Source organism: Colossoma macropomum, unplaced genomic scaffold (genome assembly GCF_904425465.1).
Source record: "Colossoma macropomum unplaced genomic scaffold, Colossoma_macropomum, whole genome shotgun sequence".
Classification (NCBI taxonomy): Eukaryota; Metazoa; Chordata; class Actinopteri; order Characiformes; family Serrasalmidae; genus Colossoma; species Colossoma macropomum.
Window position 1 is genome coordinate 21,436,851 of NW_023494802.1, and position 21,460 is coordinate 21,458,310.

General features: G+C 42.9%; 1 protein-coding gene across 2 annotated transcripts in view; it reads left to right on the forward strand.

The window, feature by feature from the left end:
• Window positions 1-8,834: 8,834 nt before the first annotated feature.
• The window catches only part of soga1 (suppressor of glucose, autophagy associated 1), a 91,361-nt gene continuing 78,735 nt past the window's right edge, over window positions 8,835-21,460 (forward strand). For both annotated transcript variants that reach the window (XM_036591419.1, XM_036591420.1), the window contains exons 1-2: window positions 8,835-9,894; window positions 12,286-12,510. In XM_036591419.1, the coding sequence (XP_036447312.1) occupies window positions 9,121-9,894; window positions 12,286-12,510 (999 nt within the window). In that variant the 5' untranslated portion in view covers window positions 8,835-9,120. The remainder of the gene's footprint in view (window positions 9,895-12,285; window positions 12,511-21,460) is intronic.

Here is a 21,460-nt window from a genome sequence, read left to right on the forward strand (position 1 = left end):
TTTTACTCTGTTCTTCAGTGGTCAGGACCCCCATAGACCCTCACAGAGCAGGCACTATTTGGGTGGTGGATCATTCTCAGCACTGCAGTAACACTGACGTGATGGTGGTGTGTTAGTGTGTGTTGTGCTGGTACGAGTGGATCAGACCCAGCAGTGCTGCTGGACTAAAGACCACAAGCTGGGTGGTATTTAGTCCAGAAGACACAGTGTCCATGATTTCCAAAAAGAATTTCAAATGTTGCTTCTTCAGACAGGATTCTGTTTATATTTGGTTTCTTCTTTGCGTTTTAGAGTTTTAACTTGCATTTGTGGATGCAGTGATGAACTGTTTTCACAGACAGTGGTTTTCAGAAGTGTTTCTGAGCCCATGCAGTGATTTCCACTACAGAATCATGTCTGTTTTTAATGCAGTGCTGCCTGAGGACCCAAAGATCACGGCCAGCAAATACTGGTTTTTGGCCCCGTCCCTTACATACAGAGATTTCTCTCTCTCTCACTACGTAAGTAATAACTCACTACACTACTCTCTGAATCTTTTAATGATATTATGTACCGTAGATGATTTGCACATCATTGCATTATGTGTTTATTTACATTTTGCACAACGTCCCAACTTTTTTGGAAATGGGGTTGTGTTAACTATTGTGTTTAATGGTAGATAAATGCTCCAAAAATTCCAAGCTGCTTCAACTGTGGGGAAATACTGTGAGCCTTAATGTCAGGAGGGGTTGTTACCAAAATGCTAAGCTAAGATATCATTTTATTTCTTTAGTTATTGTAGACCACTAGCTATCACCTCCTCATAAATGAAGTAGGTTCTTGAAATAGGTTAACCCAAGTAGGAAGCAGCGTCTAACTTCTACAAACTGTGATGTAATAAACCATCATGCATGTGTGTGTGTGTGTGTTATTAGGGAGTTTTTCCTTGCCACTGTTGCCACTGGCGACGCTCATGGGGGCTCAGACTTTGACTTGACTTGAACTTTTTCGGTGCTTGATGATGCGTCTTTTCACTTAATACAGACACGTTTTTAGTCCGACAGAGCTGACGCTGCGTACTAACAGAAAGAGTTCAAACCATTTCAACTTTTGCTGCAACGCATTCTGACGTGGAGGCACATCAACCAATAGAAATGTTTTGTTTCACCCTGGATTGCGAACTGTACAAATTCCACGCGCTCCAGCCGTGTACACACCTTTTAGATGTACAAGATCTATATGCGTCTGCGTCTACTGCTCCATCTTTGCGTTGTCTAGTGTGAAGGCACCCAAACACATTAGAGGTCTGAGTGTCTGATGCTGCATCAGCCTCTAGTATGTAGGCATCCTAATACTTAAAATGAATAGACAGGTTTTAATTAATTTAGCCATTTGTTCATTCAAGGACTACTCTTCATGTGATGTTTACATCTCCAGTGGATTTTACCAAGTCTTTAAGCCGCCTCAGCCTTTGTGGTCAGAGCCCCCCAGGCACTGGCCCTAATGGCCCGGTCAGTATTCCGTCCTTGCATGAATTAATTTACACATAAACTACTTATTACATGTAATAGATCTCTTGGGTCAGTGGCGACACATAATACGTCTAATGGGTCAGTGTAAACAAACTGTGGTGCTTTTGGTGACTTTCCTGCTCTTCACACACCAACTAAAAATGGCAGTTATCTGCTGGGGTAAATCAGGTCCTTTTGAGTGGGAAAATAGCTGGACTTTGGCTCTCCAGGACTGGAGTTTGTCACCGCTTGTCACACCACCCGCCGTCACACTGCTGAACTAGATGTTCTACATACGTAGCATCTGTTCTGCGTAAAGTATCTGAACAGATGATCAGTAAGTAGCACGGACTACATGCCTCCAAATAGCTCAGTATTCCACCCTAACCTTAGGCGGTCATTAAAAGACTTTGTTATGGCTAACAGCTTTGGAATCCTTGACTGGAACGCCAAAACACAGTTACACACACACACACACACAGACACACACACACACACACACACACACACACAGACACACACACACACACACACACAGATAAAGAGAGAGCAACAAAATCCCCCAGCGGCTGCAGGGTCTCACAAACCCTATCGCACTCCTTCATGATGTGTGTAATTACTGTGAAATGCTTTTCAGGCTCTCATCCCGTCTGCCTTGGCCTAAATAACGGTGATAATGATACCAACAGAGGAGCCCCCCTGCTGTCTCACTGTCCCTGGAGAGGGTGTAGGGCTGGGCGCCTGTGGCCGAGTTCTCTGGTTCTCACAGCCATGGTGGTGATAGAGACAATGATGGCTGCATCTGAATTTTCTTATGGGGTCTGTCTGGACAGCAGAATGAGTTCTGTGAGTTCTGTGGATCCACAGTAACACGATAACTACACTGAGAATTAAAGGACACAATTCCCAATTATTGACCATTACACCTATTACAACTGAACAATATCGAAATCGTAATTTGAAAGAGTGCAATTTTCAAATTGCAACAGCAATATTAGTCAAAAAGATTGCGATTAGATGTTTTCCATAAATTATTCAGCCCTAACATGTAACATTTATGGTTATACATGCATAAAACCATGAAAAGATGGAGGTGGATGGTCAGTGTGGCCTCGGAATGCATAAAAAGTAACTCCAAATGGACGGGCATAACGTCCCGGGATAAGAGGGCTTCACTATGCGTTGGTGAGAAGCCTGTGTTGTCTGTGATGCTGGGTTTGGGGTTTCTGCTGTTTGTAAAACAGAATTGCTGATAAAATTAATAATGGTGTTTATTTTTAATCTTGTGTGCATTCAATACATGGACAGAATGCAGTGTCCATATGATTTTTTAAAATAATCTGAAATATAGATTTATTACAGACTTTGCTGTCTATAATCTATTGTTTAGATCAAAAGGAGCACAATTAATAGCAGATCATTGAGATAATGGGTAATGCATAAAATGTCGAGCATAAAATGTTCCAAAAGCTTACAGTAGTTAATACAGTTTGAATGCGTATTAGACTAAAGTATTTACCGGAACGCTAAATTCAAACCTATTTTGATCCTTAAACAGTAACTCACCACGCAGGAGCTGAGAGATTTAGCATGATTTGTGCTGCGTTTTTGTGGCATACCAGTTTAAGGCGCCTCAGTGTGGTGAACAGAAAATTCAAATCAGAAGCTGACTTGAGCTTGACCTACACCGATCAGCCATAACATTCTGACCACCTCCTTATTTCTACACTCATTGTCCATTTGATCAGCTCCACTTACTATATAGGTGCACTTTGTAGTTCTACAGTTACAGACTGTAGTCCATCTGTTTCTCTGATACTTTGTTAGCCCCCTTTTACCCTGTTCTTCAGTGGTCAGGACCCCCATGGACCCTCACAGAGCAGGTACTATTTGGGTGGTGGATCATTCTCAGCACTGCAGTAACACTGACGTGGTGGTGGTGTGTTAGTGTGTGTTGTGCTGGTACGAGTGGATCAGACACAGCAGTGCTGCTGGAGTTTTTAAACACTGTGCCCACTCACTGTCCACTCTATTAGACACTCCTACCTTGTCGGTTCACCTTGTTACAGGACGCTGCCCTCAGGACACGGTTGGCTGGATATTTTTGTTTGGTGGACTATTCTCAGTCCAGCAGTGACACTGAGGTGTTTAAAAACTCCAGTCCCAAATTATGAAAAACTAACGCATAAATAAATAAATACATGAAGTGTGGATGCAGCGTTCTAACTGTGCTGTTATTTCACCATAACATCACGTTTTTTTCACAAGCACTGTATCACTCCGCTGAGACACCGTTGCTAAGCAACGACTGTGACAGCCGTAGGAGACGCTCAAGACATTTGAACGTTTTTACTTCTTACTTTGCCACAAACAGAAAATGGACACTTTTAAGATCACATTTGACCGACAGCCGATTTGGTCAGACTCTGAAGATGAGACGACACTAAATTCCCAAACTGTCATCACCACTGAGCAGCTTTTCAGTCGGCAGCTGTGACAGAAGAACAGCTAAACAACCTGGAATCAGCCAGAAATGAACCCAACACCATTCGCCAAACTAAATGGGCTGTAAGATGCTTTACAGACTGGCTGGAACAAAACAACATTAATACTGATCTGGCAAAAACTGACAAAACTGAGCTGAACTTGATATTGCAGCAGTTTTATGGCTCAGTCTGATTTGATCAGACTCTGAAGATCAGACTACACGTTTGGCAAATGGTGTTGGGTTCATTTCTGGCTGATTCCAGGTTGTTTAGCTGTTCTTCTGTCACAGCTGCCGACTGAAAAGCTGCTCAGTGGTGACAGTTTGGGAATTTAGTGTGAGGAGCTGGAGAACGAACTGCCGGCTGTGCAGCGAGTGGGCGGAGCTCGTTACTCTGACGTAGCAACAAGCTGCTCGTTAAGGAACTATAATTTGGTGAAGGAACTGCGAACATTAAAACATATTAAACGCCGCGTTCACGGCCCAGTTTATTAATTTATTACTGTATTTATTTAACTGGTGTATTAAAGCAATAAAACACTCGAGGAGTGTGTTATCACCAATAACATCACGGCTGTGATGATCTACGGCGACCGAATCACGATAACACACTCCCTCTCGTGTTTGATTGCTGAAATAAAGTACGCTTAGAGCTCTGTTAAGCGTGTTATGTATAATGAGTTCTACAGTTCAGTACAGCTGCCATGTAAACACGTTTTGAACTGAATCGTTATGAAGGTGAAAGAACGTTCTATGGAACACTAAAGTCGAAGTCTGAAGTCGTTCAGTTGTTTACTGACCGAGCAAACCGCTTTCTCTTGTGCTCCACTTTGCAGGCGAGCTGCTGTCTGAAAATGACTTCTTCTCTCTCTGTCCTCGGCTGTCCGCTGCGGTCAGCGCTCAGCGGCAGCTCTTCTCATTTTCTCTTTTACAGGTGGCGGAGGGTCCAGGACAAGCAGCGGCTGAAAGAAGACGCTGTGACCCAGACCGACGCTCACGATGGCGAGTCCAGTATTTTCACTAGCACAGCGATGAAGAGACGCTTCCATTACACAGTCCTGCTACTGACCGGACAGCGGTGCCAGCTAACTTCTGTAACTTTGCTCTCAACTATTAGTTTTAGTGTTTCACAAAAGCATCCAAGTTTGGTTAAAATATACTGTTTTCATTTAAAAAGACTTGAACGACCACATTAACATCTCTTCCTCACATTTAGCTCCATCTAGTGACATTAGAGTGGTAATGTTAGCTTTAGCCTGAAGCTAAGCTAAACCTAGTTTTGTTATGGTTTGCAACTGGTTACCACAGTAAGTAATGTCTTCAGGGTTTCTCAAACTATTCATTAAAATTAAATAATTAAAGGTTAGCGCTAAAATACATGATTTGTCGATTATGTAAGTGACAAATAGAAACTGTTCAATAAACTTTGCAGAAAAAAAACATATTTATGTTAATTCAGTATTGAGGATGTGTTCATTTACTTTATCAGCGTGATCCAGAAAACGGACCAGTTACTGTGTAAAAATAATCTTTTTTATGCCAAAATAGTCTCTGACGCCTCAACTTCATGCAAAGTCACAAGCATCAAAAAAGAGAAATCCACACACAGATTGGTTTGCAAGTATTTTTGAGTTTAGCAGTTGCTGTTTTTGTTGATATGGAAAATATTAAAAAAAGACTGCAGTCCACGAGTGTGGATTTCACATTGTTAAAAAAAATTATATACTATATTTCTATAGCTGTATGTTTGCTAAAACAGAGAATAGCTATAAAACATTATTCATTTATTTTCTATCTAAAATAACTAATTTGTTTTTCATAAATGAGCACTCTTTCGTTGTATACTTATTTCGATTTCTAGGTGTAGACATGCCCAATCAGTGTTAAATTAAAAAAGTGTATTTTATTGGTTTAAACAGTTTTACTTTCACATTTTCAGACTGGTGATGGCATTCAGACCAACTGAGCGAGACTAAATGAGAAAGTTAAACAATCAAATAAATAATAAGTAACGTTTTATGTTATCAACTTAATTGTTTGTTGGAAATATGTGTCCATTCTGAAATTAATGCCTGCAACACGTTCCAAAAAAGTTGGATGGGGAAATTTAAGACTAGGAACATTGTGAATGCGGTTTGTGCGTCACCTCTTTGCTCAGACTATTTTGCTGCTGTCAGAAGAAAACCTTGTATGTCCATTTGTGTTGTTTTTCAGTTTTTGACATAATTTGAAAACGCTTGTTGTCGTTTACATTGTGCGTAAATTTCATGATGAATGGACCAAAAGAAACGGCCCAAAATGACTTGGAAAAAAATCTGGTTCCATTGATTTACATTAAAAATAAAGTAGGTTTTTTCCTTCTCCTGTAAAGTTACCATTTTCGAGGTTTTCTTCCGACAACAGCGATATGATAGCTAGTCTTGAGACGATCTGTAGAAGGAATTAATTCCACCACTCAGTCCACACACTTTAATTTTAGAGAATGAAAAACAGTTTTTTTTTTCTTCAAAAATAGAGGAAACAGGTAACACATATTTATGCAGAACCTTTGATAATAAGCATGTGATTCCGCTTATTATCCACTTATAAACGTGTAATGAAAGTTCAATAACACTTTTCCAGTTTGTGATGAAGGCTCACAAGACTTATCATCTTCGGCTTTTTTAGGTGGACCAGCAAACTCAGGTAAGAAACCTCAAATTTTGCCTTAAAGTCTACAGACGGCAATAGATTCTTTCATCTGTAAACGTAAAGAAAATACGTCTTTATCTGTCAGCACTGCATTTTTAATGTGTGGACATGTGAACTTTTTACGTGTGCAGGTGACTGGTCATTAGGTGTTTTGGCACCATGCCATAGGTTCCCATCATCACCACCACTGTGATCAATTCTGACTCGTTTCTCCAGAATGAAGCATTTCACACCAAACCACTCCGAGTCACTTTGTTTACAAGTTAACCATTTAATTATGCAGAAAATTTTTAAAATCAGTGGAATTTCTCCTTAAGGGAAACGAGGTGAGGCCAGAGCAGAGCCTGTTTATGAGGAGTCTGACCACTTCCTATTCCCCCTTACATCAAAAACAGGACCGCAAATCAGCAGAGGGCGCCCACGAGCAAGTCCTCAATGAATGGGAGTGAATGGAGCTCAACGGCTAAAAACGAAAAGTTAAAATAGTTCCTAATCACTGAACCAGAACTTTCCTTTAGTTTTAGAAAGTAGAAGGATGAATTTCACTAAAAGAAATCTCACCTGTATGTTTCCTTGTTTCTACAGCAAACTGGTTTTGGGCAGCAGAGCACTAAAATTACTGCTACTGAGTGCTGATTGGTTGGCGAGCGGAGCAGCTCATAAAAATAAGCAGCTCTTAAAAATAAACAGCAGTGTTAAAATGTTTTATGCTGTTCAGGAAATGAATGTATTCTTTTATATTAAAAATGTTTCAGCATTTATAAACTATGATTTTGCTCAAATGCTCCATATCAACCCATTCATTTTGGACTCACTCAGGAGCGCCCTCTAGTGTTTGAGAAACCCGGAAGAGGCCCAAAGTTCCTACCGGTGTTCTGACGAATTGTGCTACTTTGTCAAAATGTCCTACAGTATTACGTATTTTAGGTTGTGCTCTATATAAAAGTGTGGTGAGGATGTTTTAATGGCCTAAATTACTCTATCAGAAAATGCTACCTGCACTGAAATCTATAAGTGGGATAGTTTGACAGCCTAGGGGTCGTTCTACAGAAACGTCCACTGTTCTATCTCTTCATAGGAGTCACTGGTGTTACTGATCCTCATTGGTGTTCCACATAATAAAGGAACACCAGAGACATTTTTAATGAACAATGCATTTTACTAAACGGCTGCTACAGAACATCAAACCACATGTTGTCAATCATGGAATATCCACTAAAATATGAAATTTAATCCATTTGTATTCTATTTTTTCACAATTACCTCAGAATAAAGTCGGTCACACCAGTGACTTCAGCTAAAAGCTTCGTATGAAATCATGAGCTAAATGAGAAAATCTCTGATAACTGAAAGACTCAGTGGACTCACCATGAGCTTTTCTTCATAGATCCTCAGAAAACAGGTAAAAGGAAGTCGAGTGATGTCATCAGTGTGACGTTACACGGTAACACCAGTGACACGACTCCTGGGGACCACAACTTTCATTATATATTTTATAATATTTATTTGTTTTCTTTATGTCATTTAATTCATATATTCCATAATCATGTATAGATTATTGCAGTTAAAATTGCAGAAAAACATGTTTTTACCTCAAAATATGGCCTCAGCCTTCACACATGACTGTGAGGACGAGCTCTTCTGTGGTGGTGGGAATTTTATATGATTGATTTAAATACCAATATTGCTAAATTGAGGCTCAAGAAGGTGAAATTGTCAAAATAACTTACTGTTTTATTTTAAAATATGAAAAACTTTTGTCCCCTAACATGTTTAATATATATGTAAACTGTTTCCATTGAATGGCTCCTTAATCTCCTTATCAGGGGGTAAGTAATAATAATAAGCTGAGTCTGTACCGAATTAACATGAAAAAACACAATTAAACGTTTGAAAAATTAAGTTACTACGCTATAATAATGATCTGCGCATGCTCAGTAGGACTTTTCAAAAGGTAGGACTGTTAGAACACCTGCCTGTTTATTTAGGCCATAAGATGCGGAAAGATCATAAACTCAAACCCTCTCATCCGCTGATCCTCCTCAGGAGGCCAGACTCCTAAACTCCTGCTGGTCCTCCTCGCGGAGCCGGTGGAGGCAGTAGAGCTCTGTGAACGCTGTTTCTGGGACTCCTCTCCGTCAGAGCCGCTTGCTGGGCGGGGAGAAACACCTCAGTGTCCAGATCAGGCTTTCCAGCCGTCCCTCTCGCAGTATTGTCGAGCAGCAGCGAGGGGGAACGTGGGAACGGACGAGCTGAGGAGGAGAAACCGGACACACAGGAGGAACGTGCTGCTCGCCAAGGATTAAAAACACGAGTGGACAGCGCCGGGGCGATTTAAACTGCGTGGCTCACTGTCGTTTCTTGCTCGTTAGTGTCCAAAGCCGAACTTCCACCCTCGACTCGAGGATCGGGGGGTTTGATTTCTCACCGAATCGTCGCTCCAAAGCGGAATGAATGACCAAGACAAAGGCTGACCCCGGCTCTCCCACCCACAGCGCCTCCTCGCCCAAAGGAAAGAGGAGCACCATGGAAAACGACGACGGCCAGCCTCCGGCCGGCGAGAAGAAGAAGCTGCACCGCGCGCCGTCGCCCGCCAGACCGCGAGACGTGCCCGGCTGGTCTTTGGCCAAAATCCGCGGAGGCATCGGCGCTCCGGCGCTCAGCGTGAAGCCGGGCTCCATCCACATCGGGTCCCGCGTGTCGCGGCGCAGCCCCGGCGGGGTAAGGGAGCCCAAGGGGGAGAAGGGCAAGGCGGCGGGGAGAAGCGGGCAGCCCGCCGCAGCGACGACGAGAGCCAGCGCCAAGCCGAGCCGGAGGAAGACGTCGGACGCCAGCGCCGCATCCGACGAGCTGAGCAAAGACTCCGGCTGCGCGCCGGGCAAACTCTCGGCCACGGACAGCAGCTCGGAGCTGTCGGACTGCGCGTCCGAGGAGCACCGGATCAGCGCGGACGCCCTGAGCAGCGACACGGAGACGAGCAGCCGCGGAGGGGCGGCTGGAGAACGGCGGCCCAAGGGCGACGGAGGGGAGCGGCTGTCTTCGGGCGTGGAGGCCGGGGAGGGGAGCGTGTCGCCCGGGGACGAGCGCTCGCTGGCCTCGCTGGAGAGCCGCGTGGCCGCCAGCACCTCGCTCGCCTTCTCCGACCTGACCGAGGAGCTCGCGGACGGAATACATGAGGAGTATCTCAGGGAGATCGAGGAGCTGAGGTCGGAGAACGACTACCTGAAGGTGGGCGGCTTTTTTGTGGTGGGAGAAGTTCAGATAAACAGGCTTAACCAGCTTAACGAACTCGGACCGTTATGCTAAATGGACAAATGGGCTAAATGTGCGTGCAGCGCTGTGCTGAATGGAAGGTGCACCACGAGCTGCTGGTGTACATACCAGGCAGATATACAGCCTGTTTACGTCCACATTGATTTCCTTCGGCATCTTATTGTCTGCGTTGGCCTTTTAGGGTTTATTGAGATCCGTCAGATCTTCATAGGTGTTAATTGGTCCGTTTGGAGCACGATTTGCATGGCGAGTATTGGATGATAGATCTGGTTTCTGGCCGTCAACCAAACAAAATCACATTTGAATATATTTGATTATATCATGGCAACGCAGAACAGCAGACAGTGCGATGCATTATAAATGAGCAGGCGGTAAACAGATCCTTACAGGACCGATACTGCAGCCCTCCAGGAGGCAAAACACAGCCCAGTTCACGGGCTGGATCCAAATGCTGCTGTTCACATTCTGCTAGACGGCATCGGTGGGTTTAATTCGTATTTAGACCCTGTTTTATGAATAATTTCATCTTTATTGGCTAATTAAATCGCATTGTTCCCTGTTTGCCTACCAAAAAGCAGGTATAGATACAGTTTACTCGACTAAGCCTTTGTGTCCAGCCCGTTGCTGTAGCCTTGATTTGTTTATGCTCGTTAAGCATACAGATGTTTTGCTTCGCAGGGGCTGCAGTTCGCTCGCGCCCACCTTTCACGCTACTGTTTATGCGCGCGGTGAGCACGTGACGCGCGCTGCAGTGAGTGACCTACATAGTGGAGAACTTGTGTGACCGCACGCGGTGGCCCACCGCATCCTAGGAGCCAATGAGCGGCTGCCTGTGCCCACCGCATTTCACCAGCCAATCAACGGCCTCCTGTTTACTACGCTACTCGCTCTCATAAATACTTTAGCTGGCTTATTACTCCGGCTGTGTTACGGGATCAGCTGGAAGTTATGCTCGCCCAACATACACTATATTGCCAAAAGTGTTCACTCACCCATCCAAATCATTGAATTCAGGTGTTCCAATCACTTCCATGGCCACAGGTGTATAAAACCGAGCACCTAGGCCTGCAGACTGCTTCTACAGACATTAGTGAAAGAATGGGTCGCTCTCAGGAGCTCAGTGAACTCCAGCGTGGTACCGTGATCGGATGCCACCTGTGCAACAAGTCCAGTCGTGAAACTTCCTCACTACTAAATATTCCACAGTTAACTGTCAGTGGGATTATAACAAAGTGGAAGCGATTGGGAACGACAGCAACTCAGCAAATGACAGAGTGGGGTCAGCGGATGCTGAGGCACATAGTGCGCAGAGGTCGCCGACTTTCTGCAGAGTCAATCGCTACAGACCTCCAAACTTCATGTGGCCTTCAGATCAGCTCAAGAACAGCGTAGAGAGCTTCATGGAATGGGTCTCCATGGCCGAGCAGCTGCATCCAAGCCTTACATCACCAAGCGCAATGCAAAGCGTCGAATGCAGTGGTGTAAAGCGCCGCCACTGGACTCTAGAGCAGTGGAGACGTGTTCTCTGGAGTGACCAATCACGCTTCTCCATCTGGCAATCCGATGGACGAGTCTGGGTTTGGCGGTTGCCAGGAGACGGTACTTGTCTGACTGCATTGTGCCGAGTGTAAAGTTTGGTGGAGGGGGGATTATGGTGTGGGGCTGTTTTTCAGGAGTTGGGCTCGGCCCCTTAGTTCCAGTGAAAGGAACTCTTAATGCTTCAGCACCAAGAGATTTTGGACAATTTCATGCTCCCAACTTTGTGGGAACAGTTTGGGGACGACCCCTTCCTGTTCCAGCATGACTGCGCACCAGTGCACAAAGCAGCTCCATAAAGACATGGATGAGCGAGTTTGGTGTGGAAGAACTTGACTGGCCTGCACAGAGTCCTGACCTCAACCCAATAGAACACCTTTGGGATGAATTAGAGCAGAGACTGCGAGCCAGGCCTTCTCGTCCAACATCAGTGCCTGACCTCACAAATGCGCTTCTGGAGGAATGGTCAAAAATTCCCATAAACACTCCTAAACCTTGTGGAAAGCCTTCCCAGAAGAGTTGAAGCTGTTACAGCTGCAAAGGGTTGGCCGACATCATATTAAACCCTATGGATTAAGAATGGGAGGTCACTCAAGTTCATATGGGTGTGAAGGCAGACGAGCGAACACTTTTGGCAATATAGTGTATTTCATGATATAAGACCGAAATGCTAGAGATGCTAGAAGTGATGTGACATGCTTCCTGTCCTTTATGACTTAATATGGGATCCATACAAGCTGGTTCTTCAAGAGATTTTGCAGCAGATGTAAACTCACTGCCTGTGTGTGTGTGTGTGTGTGTGTGTGTCAGGATGAGGTGGAGGAGCTGCGCTCTGAGATGCTGGAGATGAGAGACATGTACATGGAGGAGGATGTGTACCAGCTGCAGGAGCTCCGGCAGCAGCTGGATCAGGCCAACAAGACCTGCCGCATCCTGCAGTACAGACTCCGCAAGGCAGAGAGACGCAGCCTACGCGTGGCCCAGACGGGCCAGGTGGACGGGGAGCTTATCCGCACACTGGAGCAGGACGTCAAGGTGAGAGAGCGGGTCTGAGAGCATTTGTGAGAGAGCGTTTGTGTTTGCTTGGGTCCGTTTAATAGTAGTGCGACTATGGATGCAATGATTTCAGCACAGTGTTCTATGATTTTAATACAGAGCGTAATACAGTACAGTCCTCAGTATTTTCGGAGGGTCTCTCATTTGTGTCAGTGACGAAAAGAATGCATCTTAGCATGGAATAAAGTGGGCAGAGAGGGGGACGGGCTCATGCTATGCACACACCCACACTCCAAAACCCATTTAGGATGTTTGGGGCTTATTTTGTTAAAGGGCTGACACTGCAGGCACTGTAAAAGTCTTATTTGGGAACTCATAATAATTAGTGGTCTGTAGAATCAAGACATCCATAACACAAAATACTGAATATTAAATCAAGTCTCAAAACCGTTCAGTGCAAAATCAAAGGTACAAAGTTTTCCACTTACCCAGATGTAGCTGATCAGCCAAGACATGCTTGGTGTCTAAATTTTGCTTCTTTAGTTTAGCGCTGGAGCTGCGACGCTGACGTTTCTGAAAAACACCAGAAGTCAATAGTCACGCAAATCTTTTCAGTAAATACCTACATTTTTTCTCAACCCGCTCAAACCGCATCCAAGTATCCATTAAGGTTGCACAGACTTGACAATGTGATTTAGGACCAAATATGATTTACTGTAAACTTTACAATTGAACAAAACTTCACTGTTGCTGACCACGGTGGTCTTTCATATGGACGAATGTAACGCAGGCATGCAGATGCTAGATTGCATCGCAGTTTCTGTTGTTAGTATTTTAACCGCATAAATGGCCTTTAAATGGGAAATTTCTGCTTCTATAACCTAAGAATGCACACTCAAAACACTTGGTTCTTCAAGGGTTCTTTAGCAAAGAAAATGGTTTATATAGACCTATGAACACTCAAAGAACCCTTTGCATGATTAAATGGGTCTCTGCATGGTGAAATGTTCTTCAGATTGACGGAGAACGTGCTGCAGATGTTTTCTGAGCAGGGTTCTATATAGCACCACAAAGGGTTCTGCTGTTGTTACAATATCAAGCTTGTGACAAAAGATAAACCCTTTTTGGTGCCTAGAACCATATACAACACATTCTCCATTAATTTGAAGAACATTCCACCATGCAGAGACCCATTTAATCATGCAGAGGGTTCTTTGAGTGTTCATAGTTCTATATAGAACCATTGTCTTTACTAAAGAACCATTGAAGAACCATGTTTGTTAAGAGTGGAGCTCAAGCAGTTTGCATTCAAATCCCTGTAGTTACTGAATGATAAGCCTTGGTATCTAATAAGCCTGGAATTTTAAGGGGTTAAAAGACAATCTTCAGTTTGAAAATTTAAGATTTACAGTTATTATAGGAAATAACAGAAATTACAAACATGATCTGTGGCATTCATATGTATGTGTAATGTACATAATGTGCATGTACAAGAAGGGGAGTCAGAATTTGGTACAACACCTGTTTTCTATAGTGGTGACTGCATCGTTCAACAAAACACAGTTAAGTTTTGTTTGTTTTTGTATGTCTGTAACTCATACTGTGTCCTAAACCGCACTGACGTGGCTATGAGACCTTAATGAAGACCTGGATGCCGGTTAAAAAGTTTTGGGGATGTATTTACGGAAAGGTTTTGGGTGACTATTGTCTTCTAGTGTTTGATAGCAACGTTAGCCTCATAACTCTAGTGCTGAAGAGGCAAAATATGGACACAAAATATGTCTTGGCTGTTGAACTCCTTCTCGGGTAAGTGAAAAAATGTGTAAATATTTTTTTTTGTCTAATTATTCCTTTAATCTTAGAGTTGAAAATGTATCAAACCTGAATATGTGTTCATATCTCCACCCCGTGACTATCATGTGCTTAATCATTCTCTTACGATGACAGGCAAATACCCAACAAATACCCTGCATTCTGTCTCCTCTGAAGGAAACTATGACAGGGTTGTTTAACAGAAAGCGCCACAGGTCATTAACTTGTGTTTCGTTCCATGACCGACTGGCCCATGAGTTACGCTCTGGACCTGACCAGTAGGAGTTTTTTTAACAAAGCGTTTTAAGAGCCTTCATTCTGCGGCTTCTGTTTGCAAGTCCTGGTTTTCATGTGGAGATGTTTAGGCCTCTGTCTCGTGTCCCTAGAGGACAATCCTTCCTTTTTCATGTCTGACAGCAAGAAAAGCTCCAGTGATGATGTCATTCCCTTAAGCTGTGTCCTGCTGCCGCTGTTCCTCATTTCAAATGACCAAGATGTAGAGCGTAGAGTTACACCGACAACTGAAAGCAGATATGCTCTTTCTTCTGCGAAACTAATATTGGGTGACATCCAAGCCCACGTGACTCCAAGTGTTTCCTAAACAAGGGAGCTTGACCATGCATTTGGTTTAAATCCTGTTCAGCCAATCAGGAAACAGCTGGCAGAAGTTGTGCTTTGGGACAGCCACTCAGAGGAGACTGAACACAGGAAAAGGGTTGTTTAAAAAAAGGGCTTGAAGGAAAACACTCCCTGTGTGTGTCGGATTCTTTAACTGCTAGCAGGAGTCTCCTAACACTGGGCCAATTGTCTGCCTGAGCTACCAGCCACAGCCGGGTCAAATTACTCTGCCCCGTGCAGCTCTGGCTCTTTCAGTTTGGTTCAGATAGTGTAGGGCCACTGCTGCTGCCTTAGAAGAAACAAAAACACCCGTGTGGTGTCCTGTGCCAGAAATACCAAAAGTTAAAGTGGGCAGTATGGCCAAAAAATGTATATCACAGTATAATTCAAATTGTTTCTGTATGACAATATCTATATTTTCTTCAAATAAAACCATTTTAGATGCTGGAGTAAGCCTATTTTTGTTTGGTAACAGTGGCTTAATATTCTGGGATGCCACTGTTAACAAACAAAGTAAAATGAAATGTTTTTTATTGTGCAGAATATTGTACAGAAATTACAACATGTAGGTAAATATGTAAGTATTGCTTTCTAACACCAGCCCAGTGGACCAGGCAGCGTGTTAAATATGCTTTCATGTCTTAAATTTCCAACTTATTTGGAATTTGTCATTTCACCCTAAATGGAGCAGCAGTTACATTCGTGCATCTGTACAGGTGTCTGAATGTAACTGCTGCACCATTTAAGGTGGAATGGGGTTTGCGTATAAGAAGTTAACATCAGCTTCTCAAGTCATTTGTCTCATATGAGCATCCCGTCCACCAAACACTGATCCCATCGACTGTCAAACTCTGCAGGACGTTTTCAGTTGCAGAGCAAAGCACTGAGCTCCACAGCCTTGTGAAATCCAGGAGAAACTGTTGACCGAGGTTAGATATGAATATGCGGTAACATGCTGGGTGCTGATTGGTTGGTTTGAGGCTCTCTGGGCCAGTGGAAGACCAGCTGTGGGTGAATATCAGCCCTCCAGTTGTTGCTGTTTCGCTCCAGATGAATGAGCAGCATTCATGGGCCAGTCATGGTTTTGCTCTGGGTCACTGTAACACTAACGTTTTATTTGCTTTTGACGCAACTTTGTCTGAGTGTTTCCCACGTCTTCTCCATGGAGGAGGGGATGATGTCATTGATAGCTTGGTCATGAGGGAGAGCGTTGGGGGCTAAGAGGGGTGATGAGAGATTCGGACGTTAGTGAAATCCCAGCACCATTTCCTGCCCTCTGATGCCCCGGCCTCATTTCTCAAACTGACGAGAGGAACATCTGGGCCCAGTGCTGCCAAGGGAGAGTGACTGAGAGAGAAAGAGAGACGCTGCATGCCTTTCAGTCGGCTGCAGTGAAGTATTGAAAATGGCTTTTTTAGTTTGCGTTTGAAAGGGAAAAAGCCAAAAATTGGTCTACAATTAGGTGTCAATAAACAGCAGCAGCAGATCGACAGTTCAATTAACTGCTATAATGGAATTCTTTAATCGTAATCACGCAAACAATACTGAATAACTCAACATTTTTGGTAATAAACTTTTTTATCTCTTATTTTAAAAGTTTTCAGCGCATTCGTTGGATCCGTGTGAGATTTATAACTGTTTGTTCACTAAATGATGAACACTAAAGCGACTTGCACGCTGATGAACCTTCAGACAGCCAGACAGAAGCTTCAAACCACATCCATGTGCTTTACAGATTCAAAAACAAGGTGTTTTCCATTGTTATAGTGAAGGCGGTCTGGAATTCATCTTTAGATGCCTTTGGGAAACCATGAGGTATTATATTTTCATAATTTAACAATTTATTGTTTATTATTTAGCAAGCTATTTAAATTCCATTAGTCCTCTAGTTCTCGCAGTTCTCCTTCCTAACGTGGTGATTACTGGCTTTGAAGAAAGCATAAATAAAACAGCAAATTATAAAAGAACCTTGGTTTTCGGTTTCAGTTTTTGGCTCTGTCCTGAATTTCGCTTTTTCGCTCAGGCCAGTCTGTAACCTTGTCACATTAAGAGTTAAGCAGTGTGCTATGATATATTATTTAATATTATATAATATTTGTGGTAGATAAAAATCTCAGTGTAGTAGAGTGATTGCATTATGGTTGTTTATATAGGGCTTAGGGCTGAACGACATAAAACACGATCTTCAATAAAGCTGCTGGACATCACAATGACGATATGAGTAGTGATACATAATTAAAATAGAGTGACTCTATTTTATGTGATGCAAGCACAGACTGTTTTTTGGTATGAGTAAACAGAAATCTAGCTAACCTCCCATTTAAGCAAGTAGCAAAATACAAAATTACAAATGCACCATTCACTGTTGTGCAAAATTTCACATAGAAGCACATAAAAACAATAAATATATATTTAATGTCTTTAAAAAAATGATGGTAATGCACGTTTGTTGTGACAGTAGCCACGACTGCTTTAGAACCCATTCAAAACAACTAATGTTCAATGTGTTTCTACAGGCTTGTAGTTCAGGGTGGAGTAGTTTTTGAGTCTTGAGTGTGTTTAGCTGAATGGTTTAGTTACTTGTTTACCACTTGGGAGAGCAGCATTCAAGTCCAGCGCAGGAAAGCATTTCATTAGGCTTTTACCGGATTGTGCCACAATGTAATGGCGTCTTCTGCCGCTGTGACATTGCACAGCCCTAATAGGGCAATTGATTACTATTACTATTTATTATATAAGCAAAGAAGTAATCTACCTATTATTTTTTGACAAATAAGACCAAATAATAAAAATACAAATGGACTTAACTGAACAATAACAAGCCACGCACAGCCATTTAAAGATTCCAGAATATTTTACTGGATAAAGATAAACTACTTTATAGACTTTAAAACACAGCACATACTAAAACAAGCCAAAACGTGCACATACATGTGTCCAAAAGCCTCTGTTTCTTTCTAATCAATGATGTAATCAAGTAACCGTCTCAGCTCTATTTTGGTCCTCATTGTGCAGCTCTGCTGCAGACTGGACCCAAATGTTCCTGCATAGCAACAGCTGAAGAGCAGACCTGATGCAGAGAATAAGGGACCTCGTAAAGCGTATTGTTTGGTCAGCGCGGCCTCTGTGTGTTCAGATAACAGCTGAGCTGCAGCATCCTGGAGATAAAGGCCGGGCGAGGCTGGGGCAGTACAGAGAACGAAATGGAGAGAGAGAAACTGTAACGAGGCTATCTTCCTTGCGGCTTGGCCTCAAGTTCCAGCTCCGTGTTGAAGCCTTTCTGACAATTCCAGGAAAAATACCTCCCTCCCCCCTTTCCCTTTGACATTCCACACACGGCGATGAGAGGCGCATGCATAATCACCCATGTGCTACATTCACATGTCACAGTCAGTCCAAAACATCCTGCAGGCTGGCAGGAGGACAAGGCGCCGCTTTAGGCCCAGACGCTGCCCCAGTGTTGGGCAGCGAGAGACCTGGGAACCCGACGACTAAAAAAAAGACCCCATGTGTCTCAATCAACTCAAAGCATGTCGCGATTGGGCTTTGTTTGCAAGCGGAGGCCAAAGTAAGCAGACAAAAGCAGCTTTTTCCCCTGTTAGCTTTCTGTTCGTACAAGCGCAGGCAAACAATTGCAAAATGTGGGCCAAAGTGACAACTGAGCCACACTGAGTCTGAACAAATGATGAATTATGAAGAATTCAGGAGTGATATGTCATTCTAATAATTCAACTGTGTTGAAAAATGCGTGTTTCTGAAACAGCTTAAGACGTTAGCCGAAAGCGAACTATTGCAAGGAAGTGCTTTGAGTCCCAGGGAACACAGTAAAATATTAAAAATGTTTGTATGACACCAAACTTGAGTGTTACATTAAACATCCAGCAATGCTTGAATGAATATACAAAAAAAAGATAAAACACAGCTTAAAAACTGCTGATCTGACCTATATGAGAACTGTGTGGGCGTGGCTAATGAGCCTGATTGACAGCTGTCCGTCCCACAAACAGGCAGATGAAGCAACATGCAAAGGAGCAGACGTGCAGATGGACAAACGGACTGACAGTGTTCATGTATGGATAAGTGAATGAACGGGCGACATGCAGCTACAGACAGGAGGTCTAGCTTGCTGGCTTTTGGTTATGCTGGGTTATCTTTAGCTAGCTAGATAATCTGACTCTGAACCTGTTTTGTGTGGGTGGGGCAAGAGACGTCAGCCTTGTGATTGGTCAGGGGAATGCTTACGGAAGCGTTACCCAAGATTAGGACCGCCCAGTTTACATCAAGAGGAGAGAAATGAGGTGAAATGTAATGGTCATTTATTGGTCAGTGGAACATTATTCAAAGGGGAGACTTCGTGCATGTTTACTGTTGGCCTGCAAGAACAAGATTAAGCTAATTAGAGAGAAAACAGATGTAGGTTCCCTGAGTCTTTAACAGCTGAAGTTGCTCAGTCTCTGCATATGAATTTGTAAATGTGTAATGATTCAGAAATTGTTTTGATATGATAGTGATGTTTCAGTACATTTTTCAATACAGAAAAAAAAAATAAGAAGAGACTAAAAAGTAGGGAGGTACATTCTGACTAACTCTGATATTCATTCAAGTATCCATAAGAGTTCATGACGTCATGGAGCGAAAACATAAAGATGACGGACCAAAAGGAAAGCAGGTCTGCAGGCTCACCTGTTCAGGTGACTGCATGAGTGTTGAAATACAGCAGAGGAACGTTTCATTATTCAGAGCAGCTGAGGGAGGATGGGGGTCCTGTTGGATGAGTAATTGAACTGCCTCGTCAGAGAAGCTAATGAGCTAACAAAGCTAAGAAATGTCACGTCTTCTATACAAGGTATTTCTTCATCAGTGGACGATGTTCCCACATATCACTTATAAATATACTCTCAGTGTTTTCTGGACCGAGCTAACATTAGTAGTAGCTTTGTTAGCCTGGTTAGTGACACAGCTGGTTTCTTTAATAACATCTCTTTAACAGCGCATACTCGGTAATAACACGCTAATATTCCAGCACTCATACGTCAGAGCAGTAAAGAATAACACAGTATAACGTGTGTACCTTGTCTTACCTAACATACTTAGCAGTACTAGCAAACCCATCATGTTCCACTGAACCCATAATCTGTATGTTTTCTCCGTCTCCTGGTGATGAAATGTAACTGAATGGTGATTTCAGTATTCACCTCCAACTACATACACTGTTCACATACTGAAAAGGTGGCTTACTTTAATATATAAATATGTGCATTTATATAGATCTAAGGCTGTAGTCACAAGCTAATAGATTAGCTCCAAGCTAACACACTGGTCACAAGCTAACATGGTAGTCATGATACCCCAGATAGCAAGTGTATCGCTGTTGTCGGAACAAAACCTCATTATCTCAACTGTTTTATGTTTTTCAGTTTTTGCCATAATTTGAAAACGTCTGTTCCTCTTTATATTGCATGTAAATTTAATGATAAGTGGACTAAAATAAATGACCCAAAATTTAAAGTTACCATTTTGGAGAGTTTTTGTTCAGACAGCAGCGATATGTCGGTCTGGCTTGATAAGGTCGGCACCCCTCTGGCTGCATGCCACTGCTTAAAAAGTTTTTAATCTCCTCAAACGGAATTTAGATGCACACAGACTTTTATTTTGGAAAATAAACTAAGACGAATATTACAAACAATTGAGGGGAAAAAGGACTAGGCCTAATCTAAAATGATTTGTTGAAAATATTGTTGCTGACACTGTGCTGGATTGGTTACAGCTGTATACTCAGTATTATTTATGATGTTGCAATTAAAATTATTTACTAAACTGATTTACAAATGACAACAAACAAAACAAAATAAGGGAAGATAAGTAAATTGGACGGTGAGGGAAAATAAGTGGTGAAAAGTGGCATTTTGTCTAATATTCTGTCTAATATTTTGTCTTAACCACCAGTGGGCTGCCTGGAAATATGCTAAGCAGAAAGCCAGTGGGCTGGCAGCTTTGGCATCAGTGGGCTAACAGGGGCCCACTGTCGTCTTGCTATTTTACAGTTTAATACAATATGATACACCGTGTTTTACATCTCTGAGTTTCTGTCATGTTAGGCCTGTATTGGACCAAGAGTGACCCTACTGCTAAACTCCTACCGCTAGAGAAGCTTGAGGTATGAGAGCCCAGAACTGCTCGCACAACCAGCTAAAAGACGAATGTGCTACATTTTGTCCTTCAAAAATGGAATTTTGAAAATGGATATTGGAACATTTGTAGAAATAATAATAAAAATGGATATGTGATAGAGATGTGGCCTGACAGACGACAGTTTCCAGACACTGCATGAAGTAAAACACATGGTAATGAGTTACTTTGAATATTTGTTCTAGCGACTTTGAAACGCCCTTATTATAAGGCTAAGAGGAATAAGCTGAGGTGAACTGAAGGGCAGCCGAGCTTCGCTAAGCTGGTTTGGGCTGTGTTTAGTGCGCAGAGTGTGAGAGCTGTGCTCAATCAGACCTCCACAGATAGGATCAGCAGGGAAGTTGTTAAAGACGACTGTTCGGTGAGGGGG